Genomic DNA, 27,385 nt, shown 5'->3' on the forward strand with positions numbered 1-27,385 from the left:
AGAGGTTGAATGGCTTGCCCGGAATGGCTTAGGCAGTGGCAGTGGGGACATCAAGAGAAGTTACCATTGAAGAACCTGCCGTAGGCTTTTATGCTTTTGTATGTTTCTGATCGGGAAACAGAGCTATCGATTTCAGCTCCAAGCTGGGTTAAGAGCTGAATGTTGTGCATCTTGTCGACCAGACTCCTGTTTGATCCTCTGTCCTCCAGCTCCACTCTTCCATACCGCGCCCCCGCCAGGGTGTCTCCTGGGATTTCAGTTCTTCTCCCTTCTCTTCCCACCCTCTGGCTTCACCCAGATCTTAGCCCTAGAGGCTCAGCTTCCCGTGAAAAGAGAGATGTGGGAAAAAGGAGCTATGAGTCTTTGATGGGCAACACCAGAATAACCCATGCGGTATTGTTCCCAGATGATTCCAGCAGGCAGCCCTGACAAGGTGCCTCCGATTCTAGCTGGGACTTGTGTGTCCTGCTGGTAAATCAGATGAGCTGTCTGAGCCTCGGATGCCTTATTAAATCGAGCCACAATTTGGGTGAGTTGGCGGGAGCTGTCACCGCCTTGTGAGTGAATGTGATTTCTGCTGTGAGCCCTGGGCCCTTTCTGCATGTTTCTGCCCGGGGCCATGGGCCGTGCGCTGGTGAGTGAGCTGAGGGTCACCCCCTGTTAATCCTAGGTCTTTCATTCCCTAATAGAGTAGCCCCAATGCCAGAACAAAGGAATAAGTGGATGGTGATCCTATGTGCCAGCCTACAAACAAGCTCATTCTAAGGGTTGTGGTTCCATTCAGCTGCCTGGCAATGCTCCTGGTCATTGTCCTTGGTCATGGCCCAGGAAGCTCTTCACTGGTACCTCCAATGTCTGGGACATGGGTACATTTCTCAGCCTAAGCTGTTGATCTACGTGGATCTTATGCTGCAGATTTCAGTGCTGTGTGAACTTGTGTCCAAATGATTTTACCAGCGTGCCCTAGAGCTTCCCCATCTGTAATGTTACAGCGATGCTGGACTCATTTTCCCTATCCCACAGAACTTTGAATGATTGAATGAGTAAACAGATCAGTGAATAGACAACATACAAACACATGAAGTAATTCCTGTCATTTTTTAATGGAAAAAGAATAAAGTAGAAACAGCTTTATATTCCCCCAACCATTGATAATCATTTTGATTTTTCTATGGGTTTTTTTTTTTTTTTCCTGCTTACTCTGGGTTGTGGACACTACTCAAGGATGTTGAGATACCTAGAAAATGTGGCCATGCAGCTGACTGAGAAGGTGATTTTAATGAACAGGAACCAGCACCGCTCGGGCATAGCCATCTTGTCCTGACACGGGCATGTTGGTGCCATGGCTGCCCCTTCTTCTTGCCCAGACCTCTGAGAAGGAGGGCTCTGGGCCCTGAGATGGCGTGGTTATGGAGTGGATGAAGTAACTGCCCTTGCTTCTTTGGCCCTCTTGACTGCTTCTTGGTTTTCTGTATTCTCCTCAAGTCATCATATGTGATTTCTTCCAAGAGTCTCATCCCATCTCACAAGAAGGTAACTGAGCCAGAGAATTTGATCTTGGAAATTTTTTTCCTAGAGATGCCCTCTCAGTACCTCTGGGCATCATGTGAAAAAAAATCTAACTGGGCTCTTTCTTTAATGCTCATTAAGTTATTTCATAGAAAGATTTTAAAGACCTAGGACATAATTACTATTTGTGTTCGTATTATGTCCTTCCATTTGGAAGCAAAAATAAAAATCACAGCAAAAGCAGCTTACTGCTTTGCTCCATCTTGGATTCCTCTAGTACATTATAGTCCTCACTACTCTGTGAAAATTGCTTCTACTTTATTTATATAGAGCTTTCAGGCATAGTTGATTATTTGACATATTTAGAATCACTGAATTTTGTGGCTGGAAGAGACTTGCATTATTATCAACATTCCTGTTATTCCCCCAAATAATAAATGAAAAAAGGGCATAAAAATTAAGGTATTACGATGGTTTCTGCCAGCTAAGTGTTCCTCCACAAGAAATAAACAGTCTGTTGAATATGTGTTTTGTTATCATATAAATGATCTCACTTTTTAAAAATATTTATTATTTATTTGAGAGAGTAGAGCGAGTGAGAGAAAACCCAACTGGGGGGGGGGGAGCAGAGGGAGAAGGAGAAGCAGACTCCCCACGGAGCAGGGGGCCCGACGTGGGTCCCCATCCCAGGACCCTGGGATCATGACCTGAGCTGAAGGCAGACGCTTAACCTACCCAGGTGTCCCTACATGATCTCACTTGATAATTTCGCCCTAGAGGGTTCTGATTTAAAAAAGGTAGGTAAAAGAACGGATGGTTCACCTCTCTCCCTATCCCTGTCCCCTGTAACCTAGCATGAAACCTTTTCAAGGTTGTGTGGGAGCCTGAACGCTTATCCCTGCCTGAGGGTTGGGAGGGCGCACCTAGGTCCCAGAGCATAGTCAGAAGGCATGGCCTTTGTTCTCAGGGAGCTCACCTCCAAAGGGAAAGATGTTTATCTCATAAAGGGAGGGTGGAGCAAGCTGGCTGTAAGTCTGTAGGATGAAGAGAAGGGCAAGCATGCAGACAAGCTGGTTTCAGTTGGGGTCCATGATGACCGCCATGTCCTTAGCAGGTGGATGGCAACTCTTGGTTGATGAGGTTGAAAGAGCCAGGGTGTGAGCTGGCTCTCGTCCCTGGGGTGGCATGCAGAGGTCAGCATGGATCCTCTAGGCATGGTGTCATTGCTCAGCCTTCCAGCTAGAGTGGACAGGTCGTAGTGGCCAGCAACCAGCCACAGTAGATGCGGAGCTTCCTAGTCCCAGAGGAAGGGGAGGATGGAGCAGTGCGCTGATGGTGGTTTGGGGAGACCCCAAGCAACGCTGGCTGATGTCTCTGGTGTCCTGTCTCTGTGGCTTCACCTGGTGAACGTTCAGGCTTTATTGCCTTCTGGTGCTCATCGCCCGCCGCCCCTGCCGGTCGCCCTGCCTGCAGTGCCCTGTGGCGTCCCAGTGCATGTTCTTTGCCTGGAACACCGCTCGTCTGTCCACACCCAGCTTGAGACCCACTGCCTCAGTAGAGTCTGTTCTGGTTTCCGGGAAGAATGAATGGCTTCCTCTTCTGTATCACTGTAGCTTTTATGATAATGCTTACTGAAATCACCACATTACCAGGTACTACCTGCTTCATTTGCTTACGTTTCTGGGTCTCTCTCCTCTGGTCGGACTGTGGGCGTCCTGAGGGCAAGGGCTGACTGTTGCTCATACCTGTGTTCTAGCACAAGGGCGGGTAGGTAGCAAACGTCGCATGAATAATGACTGTGAACATGCAGAATGGACTTCTTCATTGGTGTCCTTGGCTTCACTTGGGCTCCCTCTAATTTGTCCCCCACACAGTGAGTCCAGCATGCTTTAGAAAACACCAATTTGATGGGGTCATCCTCTAAGTGAGCGCTCTCCTGCCTCCTCAGTGCCCGAAAGTCTGCTTCTCTCATCAGGCAGCGAGGTCCTCCCGCCTCTGGCCCCGACTTCTTTTGTTGCTTTCACTTCACTCTGTCTCTGTGGGCACTCCAGGCCCTAAACGAGCATGGCCAGATTGTAGCAATTTCCCTGGGACAGACATAGGTTCATGGAATGGACCTGCACGTGGATCCCACAAAAAAGGGGGCTGGACCCCTGTTAGGGGACTCAGCACACATTGCTCTTGGTATGGAGACAGTCCTCTTGCAGCTTCTCTGCGCCCTCCATCCTGTCCCCTGACATCAGTACATCATCTGTCGGACCAACAGGTCCAGTGGGCAGCTTCCCAAGTGTGGAGCCTGGCTGCAGTGCTCAGTGGTCCTCTGAGTCTCCCGAGTCTACCAGGCATCTTTTTGGCAGCGCTGGGGGTGAGAGCCTGCGTTACACCCATCACAGAGCTACGTAAGTGCTTGTTGAGTAAGAAAGGTAGCCTGTCTTTGTAATCAAGTGTTCATTGAACCCAGCAGCTGTTGGCAGCAGGGGTGCTGTGGGAGTCTTCAGTTTCAGAGGGCTCTTCTGGTGGGCCCTGGTTTTAGCAATGACTGTAACCTCAGTGAGGGGGCCCCCACCCTTCTCCGTGGAAGCTTTGTTGGTGATTGTCGAGGTAAATTGTGGCTCAGGAGTGTGGATCCAGTTTTGGCAGGCTTGCCTGCTCTGATTACCACTTAACCATGGGGGAATGTCACTTCAGAAGTTGTGAATATCAAATGAGTGCTCTCAGATCCTGACCCCGACCCCATTGGCTTGAAGAGGACAAAAGACATTGACCAGGTATATTTCTGGGACATTTTTGCCGGAGGGGTGTCTGCTATGGGCCAGAGCCTCGGGACACAGAGGAGGGTGCGCAGGGTGACTGCTAGGACACTTGGGGACACAGTGAAGGGAGTCTTTATTGCTACGCTTCCCAGATGTTCCCTTGAAGAGAAGAGGCTGAATGGCAAGGCTGGGAGGAACTGTAGCAGGCCTAGCTGCGCAGCTAATGAAAATTCTATGCAAAGTCTGTAGCTGTAGCTTCCCAGAGAGATGGCTGGTGCCAAAGTCACCACATCCTCCATGCTGTGCCTTGATGTTGTACCTGGATACTTCACTTTGAACTCGGCCCCAGGGAGTGCTGGTGGCAGACAGGTATGAGTGCTCAGTCCAGAGCACACAAAGAGGACTTCTGAGGCTGCTTTGTCAGCGCTGATGGCCATGGTTCTGGGTTCTGAAACCCTGGCTGCCATCCTGGGTAGGGGTGGATCAGGGAGTGAAGGTGTCCTCCCTGCTTTCTCGGATCCAGGTGCATGACAGATGGACTTGCAGTCCAATCTCACAAAGACCATGTGAAGCAGGTATTTACACTCCCCATTTCACAGATGAGAGAGCTGAGGCTTCAGACACACATGGGGCATGGCAGCAATAGAGAGGGCCTCTTGGGAGGCCTGTGGTCTATGTGTTCATCTCCCATTTGTTGGTGTCTCTCGGGGGCATCTTCCCAGGGTGGCCAGCCCCATGTCCTCTCTCTGGAGTCTCCAGCCTGCACAGCCCTCATGCCCCTCCCTTCATATGGGGCCACTGAGGTGGCGTCATGTGCTGGTTAGAGCATGATCTTCAGAGTTTGGCAGAAGTGCATTCAAAAACCCTTCTGCTTCTTACGAGCTACATGGTCTTGTGTAGTCATTTGCTCTCTCTGAGCTTCCATCTCCCCAGCTACATCACAGTGGTCCTGATGGTGCCTATCTCAGTGGGCTATTGTAAGAGCTCATTGGACTAAAACAAAGGGCTTAGCACAGTGCCTGGCACATCGTGGCCATTCCCCCATGGTAGCTGCTATTATTACTGCATGATTAATATTAATAGTCTTATTTTGACTTTTGGAGTTTGCTTTCAACCATGTTGTGTAAACTTTAATTTGCTGCAAGTCCTGACTTCAGCACAGCTGTGGTGAGCCACGTCGGGAAGGCTACTTGTTCCTTGGGGTGACTTAGGCATGAGTAGATGTGGGGTGAGGGTGTTGGGCAGAGCTCCGCCTGCAGGTCTCCTGTACAGCTTGGTCAACCCTTCCAGGACCTTTCAGCGTCACCCCACTAGTCCCAGGTTCCCATTTCCACCCCCTTGAAATCACTGCCTGCACAGCTAAAGGGAGGAAGAGGGAGGAGTCCATCCTGAGGCCCGGGTTCTTGCCTGGGCAACTGGCAGACAGAAGGGCTGTGTGTGGAGCTGGGATGCCGTGAGGGGTTAGCTTGAGAATGGAAGAGGCAACACTGGAAAGCTCTGGAAGCTTTTGGTGGGATGCCCCTGGTTTGCTACCCTTCATTTCCTGCGATTGAGTTGACCTGTGGCTTCCTTTAGCCAATGAGGGCTAAACATTAGAATCATCTGGGGAACTTAAAGAAAAACCCAAAAGCACCGTGGAGGCCACAGCCCAGTGAAGCAGCTGCTCTTGGTTGAGGCATCCGTGTTTGGAAAGCCCTCCAGTGACCCCAGCAGTCAGCTGAGGATGACGACTGCGGCTTTGCCCAGGCCCCGCTGTCAGCGCCCCCATGCAGGATGGGTGGGGAGGAAGGAGCAGATGGTAGTTAAGAGCTGTATCTTACCCTCTAAAAGGTAGTGTCTGGATATTGATGGAGGAGTAGTCTTCGCAGAAAGAGGTCAGAATCTATTTAACTTGGAATTTGTGCTACTCAGACAAGGCTGGGCCTCATGGCAGCGTAACTGGGATGTTATGTGAAGTAAAGGCTCACATGCTGTAAGGTTACAGGGGCCTTGGTTGGTGTGTATCTGTTTTCTCCATGTAATGATGGCACAGAAATTTTGCCTGTTCAGAGCAAGCCTAATTCCCTTATCAGGATATAGTTACTCATAATTAGAACTTTAATTTAGTTATATGTAATACTTAACAATGGTTCAAAACTCACTGGATGCACAAAACAGCTCTCTGGTGTATCTTTTTTTTTTTTTTTTTCTTTTTTTAAAGACAGGGTCACTGAATCTTAGAGAATCTAAGCCTGACCTTTAAACAGAGACATGCCTGGAACTCAAGTTTTCACATTTCACTGAATTTTATTTTTCTCAGCCACTCTTCATACGTGACAGTAATAAAATCGCACTCATTTAAAATATTTCATAATTACTGTTCCCGGATATACTTTGTCTCCCTGCACTCGGGCCTCATTGGTAAGATTCAAATGCACAAGAAGTCACATTATTGAAACTTTAAACATATTACAGTTAATTCTTGAACAACATGGGTTTGAACTGTGTGAGTCCACTTGTGCGTGGATTTTTTTTGATAAAGTACAGTCCTATAAATGTATCTTCTCCTCGAGCTTACTTCATTATAAGAACATAGTATATAATGCATGTAACATGCAAAATATGATGGGCTGTTTATGAATTCAGTAAGGCTTCTGATCAATAGGTAGGCTCTTAGCAATTAAGTTTTGGGGAGTCGGATTTTCAGCTGCATCGGGGTTCACCTCCCCTCACCCCCGGTATTGTTCAAGGGTTGACTGTATTTCTACAAAAGCCGTTTCTCTCCGTGTTCCTGGGACATCTCAGTACTACAAACCTTTGCCGGTGGACACCAGAGTGTACATCTTTTATTTACTGAGTAATTTTCTGGGTCTGACAATATCCCAGGTACTTGGCCATGTTAACACGCATCAGTGTGACCCATCCTTTAAGGTGGGTGCGACATCTTGTTTTGTAGCAAGATAAGAGAAAGATAAGGGAAGCTGAGTGGATTATATAAGGCCATGCAGCCAGTGAGTGCCAAAGGCAGAATTTAAACCTCTGTCTGCTTCAGAGCCTGTCCTGTGTAACCTGTCTCCTCGGCCTTTGCCTCCATAGTCCTGGCTGTTTCCCTCCTCCTGGCCATTCAGAAGGCGGCTCCTGGTTAGCATAGGCATTTTGCTAATATGACTAATAAGGCCAGAGAGATGGATGGCTTTGAGTCAGGGGAGACACCCCTTGTCTTGGTGAGAGTACACATGGAGCCTCACATGCCCATTCCTGTTCCCAGAACAGTAACCATGTGTAGAGCATACTTTTGGGAAGGGATCTCAGACTCAGTTTTTCTCCCTGAGAAAAGAACAAGTCAGCTGGTCACTTCCTCCGACTTCAGCTTGGATGGATGGACAGGGAGACACAAAGTCTTGAAGAAGCAGGAACTCTCTGCAGTGATGGTAATCCTTTAATTGGCTGAAGGTGCCATGACAATATTACTCATTTTACTTATTTCTAAGACCCACATTCATGTCTTTCTCAGGTGTTAGACCCCTTCAAGCTATTTTGGAGCTATAAGGCAAAATAATTTCCTTGCAGAAACGTAGAAGGTCTGTTACTCCTGGTCTCTGATGTCATCTCCGGATTTTTACTGATTTTCATCCTTTGGACCTATGTCACAGGAAATTATTCACTTTAAATTCTCATAGATAGTCATCGTGACTGGGTACTGGGATGTAATCATGATTTTGCTAGCTGTTCTACCATAATTACATGGATCACTAGTGCACACTCAGATTGCTCCCCACTTGAGTTATTCTACCCGATAACCTCGTGTTTTTTTTCCCATGAACTTAATGAATGATGGGACTTTTTCAAGGGTATGATGGTCTGTGACTTGACAGAAAATATCTTCGTATGACCTTTCTAATGTTATGATGATATGAAAATTTGATGCAATTATCGAAAATGTTTATATTCCTTCCGATTGTTTGATGTGATTCTTTTATTTTTTTTTCTCATTTATAATGCTTTCGTACTCAGGAAGTTGAGGTAGGTTTTTGACTTTTCAACTGTATGTAGACATAGCATCCCAATAGTTGCCAAATAAAATGTAAATTTCATTCTTAATCCTAAATCTCAGTGGTAAATATTTGTTTTAGTTCAGTGAACCAGCACTGCACACATTTATTTCTCATTGATATATCCAGGGGATGCAATTTATCAAACGCATATAAACAGTCCATTTGCTGCTTTATCTTTTCTCATTAGTTATAGTACAAGTATGATTGTCAGTTATTATCTGTGTTTTGTGTGTTATTTATTGAAAGAGCAGAGCAACTGACATGGTTATTTTCTAAATCATTTTGTCTAGGGCCTGCAGGACTTTATACCAAATGTCAGACCAATTTATCAAAGAATCGCTCTATTCAGGAAGAAAGTGATTTAGAGTGTCTCTATAAACATATACCCACCTATATTTACACGCTTACCAGTAACAGTTTGGGGAATTTTGCAGGAATACAAAGATGTTACAGCTGGAACGGCTTACTTCTGTTCTATACAATTTGGGTAGGATTTATTGGGTGCTTTTGACTGATGCCTTGGGGGAATACACAGGTGAGTAAGGTCTTCCTTCCCTGCTCAGAGGTAGCCTAGGCTCAGGTGTGTGGGAGTGATACATTCACATGCACACAGCTCCCAGTCACTGGTGTACAAGGTTCTCAAGAGTGGGATCTGTGAGGGAAGCCTGGTGGGGCCTCGAGTCACTGCCCAAGCTGGGCCACTTGTGGGAGCCACTTCCTTCAGAAGGATTGGATTCCCACTGGGTGCAGCTCTTCGCCAGGGATGGGCAGGATGGGCCTGGTGGAGAGGAGACTGGGAGCACGTAGCTTGCCCAGAGATAGAACCGCAAACAGCTTAGTGATAAGGTGCTTGAATGGGAAGCCAGCTCCTTTCCCAGTAAATAAACAGAATGTTTGGTACCTCCCAGTGGCTGGATTAGTAGACATTTCCATTGCACACCAATTAAAATTCCAGTCAAATGTCAAATTATACAGCCGATGCACTTAAATAACGTCATCTGGAAATCTCACTTTTCCTGTGACTTCTGTTATATTTTAGAGACACTCTTTGCACCTGCCAACCGGCCCTTTTGCCCCCAGTCAGGTAGTGTGAAAATTAACTGAACTACTTTGCACTGAATCCTTTTGAGAGAGGTTTTCTTACAGTCCCTTAATGGATCTCTTTGTAAAGGTTTCGGGTTCTATAAAGGGGGATGTACCCCATCCAGGATCTGCAAACCCGACTTGACTCTGCCTGACCATGCGGGGCAGTGCTTTTCAACCCTTGGCGTTTACCTGCCGAGGGCCCACAGATGACCCCACAGAGGCTTTGCTTCGCCTTCCTTCCTTCCGTTGGTGTCCCTGTGGCTCACTCCTGCTTGAGACAAATGAGGCTCCCATTTATTTTCTAGGCTGGGAATCTGTATTATCTCAGGTAATCTCCAGATGAAACTGCAGGGTTTGAACAGCTTCACTGAAATACATATGAAGGAGAAGTGATCTGTTCCATATGAGCTAAGTGTCTTTGATCTGTAATATCTGGAGCCGTGAGGTAAATAATAAATTACATTATCATGTTCGGAGGTGAAAGTTAGGCAGTTGGGTTTCACAAACGGTTTCCATTTTGTTCTCTGCCTCCCCATCGCCTCCTCAGAGTCTGTTTTGACAGTCCATGGAGCTGAAATAAGCACCTCTGGAAGAGCAAATCCCTGGGGAATATTTGAGCTAAATTGCATCAGCCATTTTGGGGCTCTGGTAGTGCAAGAAAAATTCAGGTGCCCATTCAAAATGGGATGGAACCAGAGATTTTTCCAGTTGGTTATGATCATCCATGACGAAGAGACTTAATCACTCAAATTACAGGAGATTTTTTTTTTTTTTTTGCATCATTTCGTGTTAGGGAGGCTTAAAGACTATTGGGGGATGAATTACAGAGCAGAATAATTGTATACTAATTGTATAATAATATGCAATATGTGTTCTGTATATATATTTTGAATGGATTTCCTTTCCCATGAATGTTTATCAGAACAGGGTATCTCTAAAGTGGTCAAAAACCCAGAGTTAAATTCCTTAGCACTAGTCACTGGCTGGCAGGACTTTAAAAGGATCCTTTTCTACGTTAGTAGGATATTTAACTAGTGAAATAAATAGAGAAATACATCATTTTCTGTATAGATCAGTTGCAGGGGATTAAAATAATTGGGGCTGTAATCTTGCCCAGGCTCTGGTTCTTTCTCTAACACCAGGACCCCACCACCTTCTTTTTCAGCCTACACAGGTAATGATGTGTCACTTTCTTACTGTGATTTTTATGCTGACTTTTCATGCTTTCTTACTATGGCTTTACCTGCCTTGAGATACTTCATGATTTCAGATGTAAGTCAACCAATGGGCTCGAGTTTGAGACTCTGTTTCAATTTCTAGGTTCTTCCAGATTTTCACAGTCCCTGAAGAGTTGGGTGATTTTCATGTATGAAGAGGTGTAGTAAAATGGAATCAGCCTTTCCTCCTCTGGTTAGAATTTGGAGGGAGACTGTTCTCAGGCCTGTCTAGTAGAGGCCTGACGTGATACTATGCAGTAGAACCCATAAAATATACATGTGTAGTAACACCGCCATCTTTGATTCCTTAGCCTGTGTAATGCACTAATAGGAGTTACTGAATTTAATAAATGGCTATATTTAGATATGCATCTATCTCTTGAGGTTTATGTTTTAAAAATTAACTCTTGCTGGGGTCCTTGCAAGTCCTTTTTAAAAGCCTCATCACTAGATGATAAAATAACCAGTGGAGAGGCCGTCTCAGACGCACACACCTCTCCCAGCACGTTTGATGGGACTCATCTGGTATGCCTTCCCCTACAGGCTGGATTCCAGCAGCTCACCACTTTCTTGGGCCAGAAGGAAGATGAGAGGCCAGGGCTCTTCAAGGCCTGCACTGTGCGAGTTATCTGGAAGGGATTCTGGGGTCCGTGTAGCAGGAGCACACTTGGGTACAGTGCAGAATTGGGGTGGTATGGGGACAGGCACAGTACTTGGCCCCATGGGAGTTGAAACTCTGAGCAAACTGGCACAGCTGTCCGTGGCACAGGAAGTCCTGGGTTGGTTTTAGGACAACATACATAGGATGTAGCTCTATCAATTTAGATAGAAAATAAGAGACAGGTTGGGGTGCTAGCTCTCCCCTGAGCCCCCACCTCCAGTCTTGGGCCCTGGAGAAGTGACCAGCCCTGGTATTGATGGAGTGTTGGTTCAGTGCCCCCCCAGACAGTTGTCCTTATGTACCTCGAGCATCCTGATACATGGACTTCTGCTGTCAGCACATGGTCAGGACGTGCGGCTCTAGAAGAGGCAGTCTTCTGTCTGTGGCTTTTTCCACTTGAGTGTAGATGCCGCCTCCCTGGGCATTCCCGCACATGTGGAGGGGATGGATGGAGACAGTCCCTGCCTCCTTGGACTTGCCCAGTGTGCAGGCCAGTCAGACCCAGCAGGTATGGTGTGGCAGGGTGCTCTTTGTGCCCAGACATCTCAGTCTCTACTTGGCTGCAGCCGTGCCCCTCCCCGGGGACCCCTGACTAGCCCCCAGGTGGGCTCTGCTTCTAGCATGCTTCCCACGTGTTCGTGACCTTGGCCTCCGATAGGGGTTTCTCTTAGCTCTAGCCAAAGAGTTGTACTCAAGGTTTCACCTGCTCCTGGCTCATTGGTTTTTGCTTAGGCCATCCACTTTGCTTAAGCCGAGCAAAAAGCAGCCAGATGCAGGGAATCATTCTCCTCCCGGGCTTGGCCTTGCTGGGCCAGGGGCTGCTGGAAGGACTCACTTTGCTAATGAGTGTTCACTCAAGGTGCACTTTCACATCTTGGCAGCAATTAGGCAGTATTATTACCTTTGCAATCAGTTTAAAATATTATAATGCAGATACCTGCTTTTATGACTGAAAGGCTTTGTATTTGAAACTGTGATTTTTTTTTTTTCCCCAAGAAATTTGTAAAAATGGCCATTGTAGTTAACCTGGAAAAGTGACAAGGGGCCTAGAAGCATGTTTCACATGCCAGCCAGGTTACAAAGTAGGTGGAAATCATTAGGGAGTATTCCCTTCTTGAGACTTGCTCAAACCTTTCTTTGACATCAAAGGAAATGTGGCATGTGAAATTAAAGGAACTTGTCTTTGGCTCCAGTTCTTCCCTGTCGGACACACATCCTAAGCCTCCAAGGACTTCCATGTATCAGAACAGCATGTTCAAGTAGAAAATATTTCACAAGATTCACCATTGCCATTGGACAGGACGCTGGCCTCTGTATGGGAAGAGAGCATTGATGGACCACAGTTGGAAGGATGGATGTTGTTTTCTCCATTAGTGAGGATGGGTTCTTCCTGGATTAATTCTTCTCATGTCCTCATGAACAGCAGAATGTGTGGGTAACGTGCTTGTGTCTAGGGCTGAGAGCACGTTGGCCATCCGACTGAGAAATTGGGTGCTATGTTTTTCCCACCTAGTATCCAGTCCTTAACTTACACTCATTTAATACTGGCTGTTGAGTGTCAGACCACGTAGTTCAAAGGATTAGGATTGTATTTAAAACCACAGGTGGACAGAGATGTGGCAGAGGGCTTGTTTTGAACTTTCTCCTTGATATTTCATGGTGTGGCCTTTGGAGACTTCCTAACCAGATGGGTGAGAAGGTCAGTGATGCCCTAACATTAAAGCCAGAGCAAAGTGGGCCAATTCCATGGAGTTAAAAATAATTTAATGCTGAATTCCCAGGATCCAGAGGAACCTGTTCGTGTTTATTCATGCTCTGGAAAATGGAATCACTGCCCAAGAAGCAGTATGTTGTGATTTTACTCTAAATCCAGTTTCCTAAAATCTATTTAAGGGCTTAGGTGAACTCAACAAGGATCTAATAAAGCCAGGTAATTGAACGACACAGAGGCTGATAAAATTCACGGGAGATCATGTTGGAGATAAACTGCAGCAGGAGACAGTGTGGACAATAATTTAAACTAATTGTGCACCTTGATGTAAATTAACTTCTCAGGAAGAGAAATTGAGGCCTCGTTGTAGGCAGCTCTCTGAAACTGTCTGCAGCATGCAGAGTACCTGCCGAAAACACACGCAGCAAATAATAATTGGCTATATGGAGGAGGAAATTAACTGAAAAGGTGCACAAGCCCTAAAATGGTATGGGGATGATAAACATGGGTGGAGTCTCTTCTCCTGGCAACCCGGTTGCATGGACAGAGTGGGTATGCTAGGGGACAGTGCAGGTGGCTGAGTGCTCAGCTGGGGGCGGGGGGGGCGAAAGATAAAGAGAGCAGGCAGTAGTTAAGAAGGAAAGGTTATTAAAAGTGGAGAAGAGGTTAATGTAACCATGAATAAGTGAGTGGCCTAGACCCTGGGAATTTCAAAGTAACGAAGTATCTAGCCTTAGAGCATAAATTGATACAAGCAGCATGCAGGAAAGACATGGTTTTGAGTTGACCAGATTGGCCAGCCTTTGTTACTTTATTGTTACACACCTAGAAGGAATGGTAGGAAGCTCAGTGCATGCCTGTGGTTGATTCTAACGTCGGAAGGGCCAGTCTGTTTTTAACTTTTGTGAGTGTTGGAAAACTGGAACTGCACACCACGAGTTACATGTCTCCACATGAAAGGGATGTTGACAGTTGAAATTATCAGCTGTTACAAACACAGAGGCTTAATCATAAGTGAGGGCAGCAAGGCATCACCTGCGGGATAATTGATAGCAAATCCAGCTTGCACTTAGAAGGTGTCTCAGTTTATCTGTCAAGCCAAGAAGAGCAGGGTTGTTTCCATATTAGGCTGAAATGTTTTTACTGTGCCTGGTGTTTAATCCGTACAGTTTGAAAAGACAATTTGAAAAGTAAATTGATATTTTTGATTTTTCATGAATGTCTGTTTGGGGAAAGATTGCTAAATTAGTGTATGTTTCCTTTTGTGTTTTGGGAGGTGGGGAGAAAGGCAGGTTTTATGCAGTTATGTAAGAAGCTTTCTGAAATCTGACCTTCATTTTCTATTTTTTTTCCTTATATAGGATGATTATTTCAGAAACTGGAATCCCAACAAGCCCTTTGACCAAGGTAAAGGATGCATTATTTCTTGTTGTATATTCCATGGGAAATGCAGTCTCATTTTTCGTTCCTTGCACGCTGAGTTACTGTTCCTAAAAAGGCTAGAGAGCTGTCTTATTTGACTGACTTGGGGGCCTGAAATGACTATGGTGATAGAAATTATTTTGTCAATTTTGTTATTTGTCTGAGATTACCTAAGACAGATTCTTAAAAATGTATTGAATTGACTACAATCATTGGATATTCTTGTTTTTGTTGTTTTTTTTTAAACACCACCACTACAAAAGAGTAAAATGCTTATCACAGTAACCTGGTGAGTTGTTGGGCAGAATCCAGTGATTTCTTTCGTGGAACAGACTGCCTGGAAATGCTGTGCAGTTGACATGAGCTATAAAAATGAAACTTTCTTTCTAGAAACAGGTTAGTCCCAGGAGACTTTCAAGGGCACTAATATTTCATTTATTAAATAACTTCATGGTTTCTAAATAGAAGCTTGTTTCTGAGTCTGCTCACTGGACCACTTGGGTGTAAGGTTGGTCCTCAGAGGGCTCTTCGCACTCACACCAGTAAGCATAAAGCCCGTCTCCTGATGGCCATTGTAAATCACCACCACGGTGCTCCTGTGAGTTATTTAAGACACACCGAGGACCTGCTGTGAATCACGTCCCTGTCCCTATTGTTCCATGTGTGGCTGCTCTTGGCCACAGAACTGGCTGCTGAAAATGATGCTAGATTGTACTTGAAGTACGTGTATGCAATTAATACCGAAACCTGGAGGAAAAAGATTACCGACCATGTGTCAAAGGTTCATGCTTCTGAGGATGATCTTCAGTTCTGTGGCTTGAGTGTTTGATGCGATCCCGATGGTCGCCCTGACAAAAAAGAAATCAAGGAAGGCATTGCCATGTAAGCCGGTAGAAGGTGCCCCTTTCTCCTCTCTCCTTTGTCACTTTAATGGGTCCCTCTGTCCCCGGACTCTGGGTTTTTGTTTTTATAAACAAAATTGGTGTTAAAATTTCTACATGTGCATTTTAGCTCATGTCTCTAAGTAGGGCAACATTGTATTCATTCATATGTGCATTCATTCATTCTCTAATGTTGAATACCCACTGTGGACACAAGCACGAAGCCAGGTTCTGGGAATAAAACGAAAAAGCTGTGGTTCCCGCCCTGGGGGAGCTCAGAGTAGAGCGTAGGGAGGTAACCTGGGCAGCAGTTTTGGTGAGATGTGTTCAGGGCCGTAATGCAGGTATGTGCAGGGCACGTGTTGACTCTGTAGGTGGGGAACTTAACTGTGTGTTGCGTGCATCTGGGGAGCAGATGCCGGGAAAGGCTTTCCTTTGCAGATCAGTCTGGGCTTATCCACATCTTAGCAGGCTCCACGAGCCTCTCTCCTTTGCCACTTTACTGATCACTGAGTTGTCACAATAAGCTACATTAAAGCATACGAAGATATTTATAATTTAATTTAGAAATTTTCCATTGAAAATGGTTAAAATTTCTAAACATTTCTTTTGAAAGGATATACCTCCCTTTCAGAAGAACGCTCAGATACAGAGCAACACATTGTCTGTCTGTGCCTGACAGATGAGCCCTTCCGTAAACATTCCTACCAGGATTTTGCTTACAGAGGTCTCTCAACTGATAGTGGCAATGGACTCATTGTTTCCAGCCCTGAACCAGAAATGGGTTCTTGTCCTTTGAGGATCACATGTTGTCTAAATAACTGCCAGATTGACTCTGCCCAAGACTTGCAAACAAATACTTAAACTTCACCAGGGGAAGACATTTTCATTTTTACTACTAAACATTGGAAAAGATAAATACTTGAAGGTGGGCATCATTTGCCACTTGGGGATGTATATGATCACTTGCCTTGATTTGGGGGTTAATACAGAAACTTTAAGCATCAAAAAGAGCATGATATTTAAATCTGCTAAACCAAGAAGTCCAAAGAAGGATTTTTCTCTCTCAGGAATGGTGGCAAGCATATCCAGCAGATTGCCACCCCGGCTCCCTCTTTTTCTAGCTCTGCAGGCATGAAAACTGGATCTGCTTAGATAAATCTTCCTTCGATAAAACCTCATGACTTTATTGGGTATAATAGAGGACCTTAGCCGAGAAGCCCCACTTTGTAGCTCAGGTGTAGCTGCTGTTGGCTATTTATATACAGAGCCATGGGGAGAGCAGGCAGAGCTGAGAATAGCCTTCACTTAAAATATCAGCCCCAGCAGATGTCATCAATTACATTGTGTGTTGCTCAATAAAAATGGGAGGTTACTATATCAGTGCTGACACCACTTGGTGAAATATAAACCATAGGCATGGAGGATGTAGAGCATTTCATCTTCCATATAATAGGAGAATTGCTGAACTCCAGTGAAAGTTGTCAGCTGCAGGGAGAAGTCATTTCCCCTCCTAAGCTGAAAAAGAATCAAACATGGTTTGAGTGGTTTTGTGGTTGGGGAAAACTTTGAGTTGGTAGAAGTTGAACTTGTTGAAAAACATCGCAGGGTTTCACGTGACGATTACGCCTGGGCATGGGGGTGGACAGCACTTCCCGATGGCGGTGGGGGCGAGGTGGGCTTAAAATGCAGGGAAGAAGAGGGGAAGGAAGATGGGCCATGAGGGATTCTGGTAGAGAATAGCCGGAACGGTGAGGCTGAGGCAGGTTTTGAAGGACACTTCATACCCATCTGTGAAGTTTGAACTTTGTTCTCTTGGCAGTGGGGAACCGGAGAAAGGTTTTCAGCAGAGGAATGATGTGATGAAGGCAGTATGTTAGAGGACTTCATTTGGTGACTCAGCAGCTGTGATGAGGAGCCCAAGTCATAGCTGCTAAATGACATCCCTCCTATGGGACTCTTGCGTGACTTGTCCGTTGCCCCTTCCATCGTCTTGGAGCTTTGGGCTTTGGCTGTGGCAGGCGGTCAGACTTAGCATTCAGCCCTGGAGCTCGATCTCTGAAATGCCCGTGTAGCTCCAGCTTCTCTTAGGTATTGGTGTGAGTGGTTAGGACACTCAATAGTATTTAAGAAGTAGTTACTTAGCTGGAATTGTACTCTCTGCTTCAGGATATTTACTGAACTTGGAACAACAGGGCTTCACAGAGAGCACTTATCATGTAATTGACTCGAAGGCAGTTAGAAGAAAAGTACCTCACTTGGTGGTCTCCTTCCAAGGGACTGAAAATGTCTTTAACTTGCTATCTTAAAGCGAGTCATTAGTGTTTCTTTCAGTGGAGTATAATAGCTGTCAACTTCAGGCTTTTCTAAGAATTCTTTGTGAGATTTGGGTAAAGTAGTATATCCCTTTTTTTTATGTGATAATGATTTAATGCCACATCTCCTCACAGAAGGGACAGAGAGGAGTTCAGAATTGAAGGCAACGATTACTCACTCAGGTGAGACATTGCCTTTGTGAAGTCCACAAAGCCAGACACCCTGCAGGGAGAGCCGGGCAGGATGCCCAGTTGGAGAGGGCACGGGCTATTGCAGATGGTTCTTGTCTTGCATGGGCAGGAGTGGAGGCCCTGGGGTGACCCGCTGCAGAAGGCCGGCTGAGGCTGTAGGGCTCGGGCGTGTTCCCAGAGTTTTGGGTGGCCTCTATCATCACTCTGCCCTTTGAGCATATTCCGTCGCCTGGCCCCTAGCAAACCTGGGCGCACGTAGTAGGTGTGGAGCAGGTATGAGGTTTATGTTTTTGGAGGTGGTGTCTGGTCCAGCGAAGTGCTTCTCTAAGAAAACAGTCCTTGGTCCAGTAAGTTTGGGACCCACATAAACTCCGTGCTTCTCCTGGAGATTCACAGGGCTCATTAGCAATTGAAAAGCGCAGAAAAGTCTTGGTAAAGGCTTCCATTTCACTTCGCATTTTTCTCACTTTGCCTTTGACCACATGCTTTTGTTTCTATTTTTTCACTCCACTTCTATCAGGTACCCAGAGAAAGTAGTATGTTCTGTGGGATGTGCTCTGGTAAGTGCAGTGTGGGGACTTGGGGTTTGCAGTCAGGTTCTCCACGTTTGGAACTTGACTTTGCCAGTTACCAGCTGAGCAGTTCTGGGCAAGTTGCTTCACTTCTGTGCTTCGAAGCCTTCCAGTCTGGCAACGGCACCAGGAAAGGCACTGGGAGGATGAAATGAGTTAATGTTTGGCATACAGTAAGTGCTCCGTAAGTGCTGCGTCAGCAAGTAGTTGGTCTTTTTCATTCCCTCTTCCTCCTGTTTACCTGTCTTTCCCTGTTGGTTCTATCCTTTTCCACTCAGGTTTTATTTCTCTCCTCCTTTCTTCCCTTCTGGGAGCCTTCAGAGTTGTGATGCTCTGAAGCGCTTGGGGTAAGTTGGAGCTGGCCTGTTTTACACCAGGCGGGTGGGTCATTGCAGTGGTGTACCCCAGATCCTCATTTTTTGGGGCTGAAGAGGTTCAGGCTCTTAATATGTTCCTTCCTTCCTTCCTCCCATCTATCTATAAACGGTCATCAAATGCTCTGTGTTTCAACCCGCTGTGCTGGATAACAGGGACCACAGTAAGAAAGGCCTCTCCGTGGGACACTCCCAATTATCAGTCAGTCATAAGCCATCCATCTAAGGTCTTAAGTATCAAGATCGTGTAAGTACTGGGAAGGGGGGCGCTGGGGGCCGGCAGCAAGAGCCAGGGCTGGTGGGGGTGCGTCGGGTGAGGACTGCTGGTCTCAGAAACTGGGAAATCCATAAGATGTCAAGTGTTAATACAAGTGACATAGGTCAGTGTTAGTTGAGGTGACGTTTTCTGTTACAACTTGGCCTCACTCAGTCTGTGCCTGTGGTGTGTGGATCAAGCTCCCTGTGCTGTAACCACCAACCTTCGCTAGTAACAGCCACCTTCAGTGTGATAATAAAGGTGCTGTCTCAAAGGTTCTCTTTTCCTTAGAGTGGGATGGCTGAGGAAGGTGATCCAAAGGGCTTGGATCGGAAAGAAGGAGACAATTTATCGAACCACAGTGTTGTGTTAAAAGAATAAAAGGTGTTGCTTTATGTCATAGAATAGAGGATGAACAAGAAGCAAAGTGAATTCTAAAAAGTTGTTTCAAAGCTTCTTGACCAGTCTTGTTTGAAAAAGAAATTTGAAGCTTTCATCACAGAGTTTTTGCTGAATAAATGTTTTTTGTTGTTGTTGTTGCTGTTGTTGCGTTGGGAGGTTGGGAAGGTAATTTATGCATATAACAAATACCTTACTTTTAGAATAGAATTCTGATTACTTGAAGAAGTCCTAAAGTGATGGAACATTAATTAATTGAGGTTCTGTCCTGTAGCCACGGTCCACCCAGAAAGAACCCACCGATTTATGTGGGTATGAAGTTCCGTTCGATGAGACAAACCTTTTTAGAACAAATGGCTGAAGGGAGATTTATCATGGAACTTTTTGAAACAAGCGAGTTCCTTTAATGTGGAATAAATGAATGTTTTAGATGGAGTGTATAGCTGTTGGTTTTAAGGATAATGTTTTTTCTTCTGTAGTGAATACTAATCATTCTTCTCGAGCAGCTTGGCTGTGACTAAATCTCCGATGATGCTGGTGATCTTCAGAGCAGAATATGAACTTGTAGAAATTGATCTCCAGATAAAAATAAAGCTCAGAAAGTCAGGGGCCCTTTTCACTCATGCTGTTCACTTGAATCAAAGAAAAGAAGAAAACCCTTGCCCTTTGACTTCCCATCTATTATACCAAGATTCCCAAGAAGCTCAAATTCTGACCAAAGCCTTGAACTGTTTTGAAGCAGAAATTCTAAGACTCAAAAGGAAAGAGTCCTTTCCATGTTCCGGCTGTGTTTCTGGAACTGGAGCCCCGTGGATTATGGCGGCATCCATGTTTTGTCCCAGTTCTAAAGGGGGCTCCAGGGGAGGCAAGGTTGCTTATTTATAAAATGATTCTTCAGAAGAGAATTTTTTTTCCCTCTAGATTAATCTAAAATTTTACATGCTAGGCTTAAAAGAAATCTTCGGTCGCCACAGCTTTCCTCTTGATGTGGAATTTAACCTCACCCCAAAAAGAGCCTCTGATTTGCATTCATATGGCCTTGAACTTTTCTCAGTGTTTAAGGATCTGTTCACCTTATCTGATCGCTGGAGCTGCTGATTTTCAGAGGCAGCTGGCCTGGTTTGTATGAAGCATCTTAATAATTTTCCCCTGGTTGTCTCATGTCTGGTCTGCTTGGTTTCTCCTTCTTACCTTTGCCTTTTGCGTGATGTCGCTGCGACACTTTCCCCTAAGTGGCAGTCCCTCTGACCTTCCGTGAGCCCCTTTCCCACCCCAGACCTTCCTGCTCTGCGCTGGCCCCATTAGCTTCCTTCCTTTTGCCGTCCCTTCTTCTCTTTCCTGTTTATGACAATAAAATAGTTACTGTTTTTTTTTTTTTTAATTTTCAAGTATTGATTTTTAACTGTTCGAAGTCAATTTTGCCAGGGAAGAAACAGAAACTGTTAATTTACATCTTCGTGGGCTGCCTCTTTTTACTCAGCCTATCTGCTTTGAAGTTAGATCAAGTTAAAAGTCACAACTTTCATCTCTGGCTGCCTTGGCCTGTTTGCTTATTTTAAAGAAAGAAAAGCATCACATAAAGGATTGAAATCCAATGGGTGCCCCTTCTTGCTGCTTTTCCCTAAGGTGCCACATCATTAATGTACTTTTCTGTCCATGTTCTTACACTTTTAGGTTATATGGGCATGTCTCCAAGCAAGATGTTACATTACATGTTGGGCCCTAGAAATAAATGTTTCCCTTCTCTAACCTGTTCATTTCATTGAAAATTGTTTCTGAGGGTCTTTGGTGTGGTAGTTGTAGATCTAGTTAATGCCTCTCTGTTATATTGCATTATACTAATATGCTACCATTTATCCACTATTCCCGCATTGGCGGACATTTATGTTGACTATTTGTTTTGCTATTGGGGCTGCTTTTTCTTAGCATTTCTAACACACACCCCGACTGATTCTGCCCTGAAGGCACTTGGCCTGGAGAGCCTGGTATCCCAGGAGGAGGCCGAGATGAGTCATGACTCTGACACTATTTAAATGTGTTAAATTCAGGCAAATCACGCGGCCTTTTCGGACTTCACTTAGCCTATTTCTGAAATAAAAAGGGGGTTCCCGAGGTCCTTTCCATCCACGATAGTTAAGCTCTCATGGTATCAGGCAGCATAGAGTCTGGGTATTTTTTCCTCATAAAGGAAGGAAAAATGAAAAATCTGAAGCCTGATGCTCTAGTTTCAAAGGTTACAGTTTAGCCAATGAGGTATGAATATAACTGCAATAAAACCAGTGGAATTAAGCGGGCCTTTAAACCATCAGGGATGGTGAGGGAGGCTCAGAATAAAAAGCAAAAAAGGCCAAAGTGGGAGGTACTTGGTCTTCTCACAGATTCTTGCGGGCATTGCCAGGGGTGGAGGGAAGAGCAGGGTCTCAAGGGTTCCAGCTGCAGTCTTAGTCCCCCATTAGCTTGCTGCATACACCGAAGTAACTTATTAGCCTTCGTCTTCTCGTCTGGGGCTAGTGACACCTGTCTCGTGGGGCATTCGTGGAGACTCAATGACATCATGCTGCAGAGGGCCACAAGTCAGTGTATGGCTTGTGCCCACTTAACCTCACTTTGTGGCCAGCCGAGTACTGTCAGCTATGACTTTGTGGGCCCCGCTTCTTCATGGGGGTGCCGATGGCTCGGTCAGTGTTCTGTGCCGGCCTCCCCCTGGCTTCGCTGGGAGCTCCCACCACCCTGTGCCTCCAGAACCAAGCTGTGGTGGGTTGCGTTCCACCCTTTGGATGGAATGATAGAGAACCATGAAGGGTAGTAAAATTCCCCTTGCAATGACAGGGCTCTGTGGCTTTCTTTTACTGTGTTTAAGAGGTTCCTTCAGCACGGACAAATCCCTTTTAAAAACATGTTTATTACCTTTCCCCAAACTCATAAAATGTGGTGGTAGTTTCATAAAAATGGGGGAAAAAATCCTTCCTGCTATTCCACCTGCTAGAACAACGGCCCCTGAATTAATTATATTGTGTTTGTGGAGTGCTAATGAAACAGCCCTGGTTTGGGGAGATTCTCAGTAGGGAAAAAAATGTCAGCTGAATTTTAAAATCAATCAATAATGCTGTTTAAATTGTCCTCCTTTGAGACTGTAGAGGGGATTAGAGCATTTTCACAAGTGGACGTGGCTGTTGGCAGGAACCCTGCCAGCGTCACCTGTGTCCCCACAGGTCCCAGGCCCGAGGTGGAGGTTTTTCCTTTGTTGAGGTCTTCAGCTGTGTTCCGTGGCAGTTGATTGCCGGAGGCCTGTCTGCTGTCCACTGATGCCCAGGATGCGAGGCAATGTGGTATATCAGAAAGGTCCTCAGTTTGTGGTCTCGGTGATGGGGTTTGATTCCCAACTCTTGCTTTCAGGAGCTGTGTGTGCTGAGGCAAGTGCTTAGCTTCTCTGAGCCTGTTTCCTCCTCCTCTAGAAAATAGAAATTAACATTTATTGCACCTACGACCTGTCAAACTCCTGGTGTAGTACCCGACCCAGTCTTAATATCAGGATTACGATAAAGGCCACAAAGCTTTGGTAAAAGGTGAAGGGACAGTGTTTTGTGCTGGATTCCTAGATCTGGAAGGCTCTTTGAAGTCTCTGCTACGTCCGCTTACCTGATCCAGCGCACTAGCTAATTGATAGGGAATTGTTGAGTCGAGTACTTAACCGATGACCTGATAGGTGCTGAGGTGGTTCCACACGGGGACCATCCGTATAGTCAAGAGCAGGACCTGTGGGCAATAAAAAATGCCCGAGGATGTGTTTGAGGCACCCTGGATGCTCCGGGCCAGTCAGCAGTTCCTGGGTGAGGCTCAGGAAAGGGATCCCAGGAGGTGAGCCGGGGGCCTCTCAAGGACGAGTAGATATATGGAGATAAGCTGGGGGGAGGTGGGCAGCATTTGATGGGAAGAAATGTGTCCTGAGAGCTGAGCTTTCAGGTGCTATAGAAGTGGGGTTTGATAGGATTGCTTCTTTTGAAAAACACATTTATTAAAGAGAGATGAGGAAAGCGTGAGCCATTGCTTTATCAGGCTGTTTCACTCTTTACCCATTTGTCTCTTAAGATCTCTCTGGTGGGCACTTCAAAATACCCCCAGAGCAGAGAGAGTGAACCAGGAGGTCACCTGTGCAGGAACAGGGGGAGGATGGGGTTTGGGATGAGTCAGCACCAGCTCTGTCTCCAGAGAGCGACCGTGACGCAGCCCTAGCTGAGGGTGGTCATGAGGGTCTGGGACCCAGTGGTGACAGAAGTTCTGATTTCTCAAGGGAAGCAGGAGATGAAGAAGTTTTGACGTGTGTGTGAAACCCAATTCTTCAGTGTTTGCAAATAAATTATTAAAAACAAAAAAAGCCTACAAGAGGGTGGGCGTGTCTTTGGACTTCTTGTCTGTGGCTTCTCTCAGAGAGGGAAGCCGGACGCCTCGTTGTCAGACCTTGTCTTTGGCCTGTGGTGTGTATGCTCTGGAGGCTGATGAGTCCTTGGGGTCCTCCCCCGCCCCCCGCCCTGGAGGCAGTGCCTAGCAGAGCTGGGGACACGCTGCCTGAGTGGAAGTCATCTGTGCCCAGGCTGCACTCGGACACTGTGAGGCCTGAAAACGCATGTAATGAGCAGGGAAACCCGAGCCCCAGGCAGTGCTGGGTTATTACTGCTGTTTCTCGGTGGCCTCCTATACCACCTTTAGATGGATTGTCTTAATCTTGAGAAGAGGGACACACACCCCTGCCCACATGCAAGCACACTCACACTCACAAAATTCACACGACGCAGGTGCCTCGGGGATTCTGAAACACAAACCACTCCCCAAAAGCCCCAGTGAAGCCCGTGTGAATCAGGAGGGGTTTAATCGGGGCTGAGTCTCCTTGCTCTGGGGAGGGTTTGGGCCTCGCGGGGGCACCGGCAGCCTGGCCCCAAGGAGCTGTCTGCAGGAACTGGGTGTCGTGTTCAGCGCTGTTCCTGCTCTTTTTTGGCCCCAAAAGAATGATAGAAAGGGATAGAGAAGGTGGACAACATGAGTGGTGCTTGCTGCCAATGGGAGAAGACCCCAGTAAGGTAGAAGCTGGTCCTTCTGAGCCCATGGGAGCCAGTGTGACATTCTAGCCCTGGTTTGGCCCAGGGTCAGTGCTGTCCACGAGCCCTTGCTCACACTCCACTCCAGCCCCTTCTCCACCTGCTAACTTCAAGACCGGAAGAGAAAGGCACTTGTTCTTCCCACTACGTTAGCTTCAGGTCCACGAATGCTCACTTTCCTTATAGGAATTTACTTGAAATGTCACTCAGCTGCCCTCATATGTGTAACCAAATGCATGACAGCCTGACTTTTTTTTTTTTTAATTAGTTTCCCTGTCCCATTCTCGAAATGTGAAATTCAGCAATATATAAGTATCAGTTAAAAAATGAATAGATGAACAATATTTGGATATAAGGAAACATAAATAAATGAAATAAAGCTGCAGCAAGGGTAACTACTCAAAACACATGCGTAGTAAATTTCTGTGCACTTCTAGAGCTGGCCCTAGAGCTTCCTAACAACCAAAGTAAGGAAGGAAACACACCACTGGATGTGCCCGTAAGATAAAAGTACGACTGCTATTCAGGAGAGATCTGAGGCTTTCCTGGTACTGAGGCTAGAGTTGCCTTCCTCCACCTGAGTTTTCTAATAGGGAGTCATCTGAGGGCCGTGCTCTTGACCGTGGCTGACAGTGAATGCCATAGCCACTTGTTACGACTGCTTCCTCCTCGGTCTCTCGGGGTACACGGATGCCTGATGGCCGAAGTGCAGTTCTATAAATTAATTCATTGATAAGCCAGAATAACCTAATTCATTGATAAGCCAGAATAATACAGAGTACACAGTCTTCGTAAGGCCTGGCTTGATACACGGGTAAAATTGACATCAGGAAGAATGGATGCCTTGTGTCTCCATCAGGGAATACTCTTGATTGTTTTGTTTCTGGTAACGGATTAGCATTGGAACTGAGAGCTCCGGGCTTTTCCTGGCAGGAACAAGAAGTCCAGACGGTCTCTGTTGCCAATTAGCAGAAGCAAATGGGTCTCTTCTTATCAGCCAAGTGGCAGGTAGAGCCCGTGTCCTTGGTCAGAAATTCAGAATCCAAGCTGGAATTTTGATGCCTCAGTGTGGAGTCACCTTCTTCTATGCTGAAACTGTAGATCAATTCAAACCCACAGGCAAATGGGTGTTGATTCACATCAGCTGTCTTCCCCATGCCCCACTGCAAGCCCAGGCGGTTACAAAGGTATCACCCAGAAGCTCCACATGGGTGGGAAACACTTCCCACGCACATGTACGTGTACACAGTCATCCCTGCTTCTCAGATGTGTCCAGATGCTGATATGCTTAATGAAATTCACATTTTGTTTGAAGATACTGCCAAATTCATGTTACATATTGTTAGCAAATTCTGAGCCACCCACAGAACTATGAGCATGATGGCTGTTTTTTGTGGGGGTGGTGAAGGGGAGGATGCAGTTCACACATGTTTACAACTTGATCCTGAGTTGTCTTTTCCATTGGTGATTAGGCAGAAGGAGAAATTTCCAGTTTGTGATGACAAAGTTATCCTGTCAGCTTAGGGGTGAACACTCAAACCAAGGCACAGATTTGTTCATTCAGAAATGGTTTCGGGTGCTTCATACGTCGTTGTAAAAGTAGGGGTGAGGTGGCAAAGCCCTTGGGCGGGGGCAAGCCTCTGCATAAGCCAGCATAGTGGGTGGAATTTTGAACTCCTTTGGATAGAAGAGTTGTACTCGCATGTTGGTTGAGTTCTTGCAGAGAGGAAGCTGAAGATTGTTTGGCACCAAAGGATAGTCCCAGAGAAAGTGAATGGGAGTTGCAGGGTGATAGATTTTGGCTCACTCTAAGTACAGCCTTTTCACAGCTCAAGCTCTGTGGAGAAGGGGTATCTGTCACGAGGGATGAGTCACTGTTGCTGGGGATAGTCACACCTAAGACTGGGCAGCCACACTGCTGGTTTGCTGTTGGAGGACGGGGTACTTACCGTTGACATTCCTTCTGACTTTTAATTCACGTCGTTCTACGATAAGGCAGTTCTGTTGAGAGTTGATAATTTATTTTATAATAGAAATTATCCCCCACAGGATTTCTTCAAACAACTTGCCTAATTGGTACATCGAGGTAGATTCAGTTTGACAAAGTACGGTCCTTGCAGCTTTGCAAGAATACCTAAGAAGTAAATGGCTTTGGTTGTATACAATTGGAGCCTTATTCTTTGCAAATACAAGGGACTTGAGTAAGAAAAATGGCAGGATTATTCAGTGTTTCTCATGAAGGAAAGTGATCTGTCCAGTCAGTTTAGATCTTCGCTTCCATCCTTTTGAAACAGTCCTACTTCTGTGAATGGATTCTGTTGTTTTTGGCAAGAATGGCAGGGGAATCTCCAGCCTTGGTGCCATGTTTTATCTTGCTAGAGCTGCAGATGCAGGCATAAATTTCTAAATGCATGGAAATTTCTCTGTGTAAGACTCCTGTGGAGAGATTGTTGTCCTCCATGGAGAAACAAGTGTTTTTGCTCTACGTTCAGATGCTTGAGGGTAAGGGTAGTGCATGAAGGAACTGGGAAGCCGTCGTCTTTACAGAGAAGCCCCCAAGGACCAGGACGAATAGATGAGGCTGGTCTCTACCCGGAAGGAAGGCCTGGTCCCTCCGTGTGTCTTGTTGTCTATCTTCGAACGCTAGAGCCACATCCACGGATCCCCTGCCACAGCCTCCAAAGGGCAAACTTTCACAAATTCCTGTCATCTGACAGCTTGTGTTGTTGGAGAGATCTGAAGTGCACGCAGGATTCCATGTGGTTTTGTTAGCATATCAAATAATGACTCCCTCGATGTTTAGAACATCACGCTATTTCAGACACCAAAGAAGAGATCCTGAAACTCTCAGGTAAAGAGGGATTATTATGTATCTGGGAAGTTTGTGCCTAGTGTTTACATCTAGTCAAC

General features: G+C 45.9%; 1 protein-coding gene across 1 annotated transcript in view; it reads left to right on the top strand.

The window, feature by feature from the left end:
• The window catches only part of SPOCK1 (SPARC (osteonectin), cwcv and kazal like domains proteoglycan 1), a 557,700-nt gene that overhangs the window by 245,100 nt on the left and 285,215 nt on the right, over positions 1-27,385 (top strand). The window contains exon 3 of the mRNA XM_078067479.1: positions 14,333-14,378. Within this exon, the coding sequence (XP_077923605.1) occupies positions 14,333-14,378 (46 nt within the window). The remainder of the gene's footprint in view (positions 1-14,332; positions 14,379-27,385) is intronic.

This window comes from Halichoerus grypus, chromosome 2, assembly GCF_964656455.1.
Source record: "Halichoerus grypus chromosome 2, mHalGry1.hap1.1, whole genome shotgun sequence".
Lineage (NCBI taxonomy): Eukaryota > Metazoa > Chordata > Mammalia > Carnivora > Phocidae > Halichoerus > Halichoerus grypus.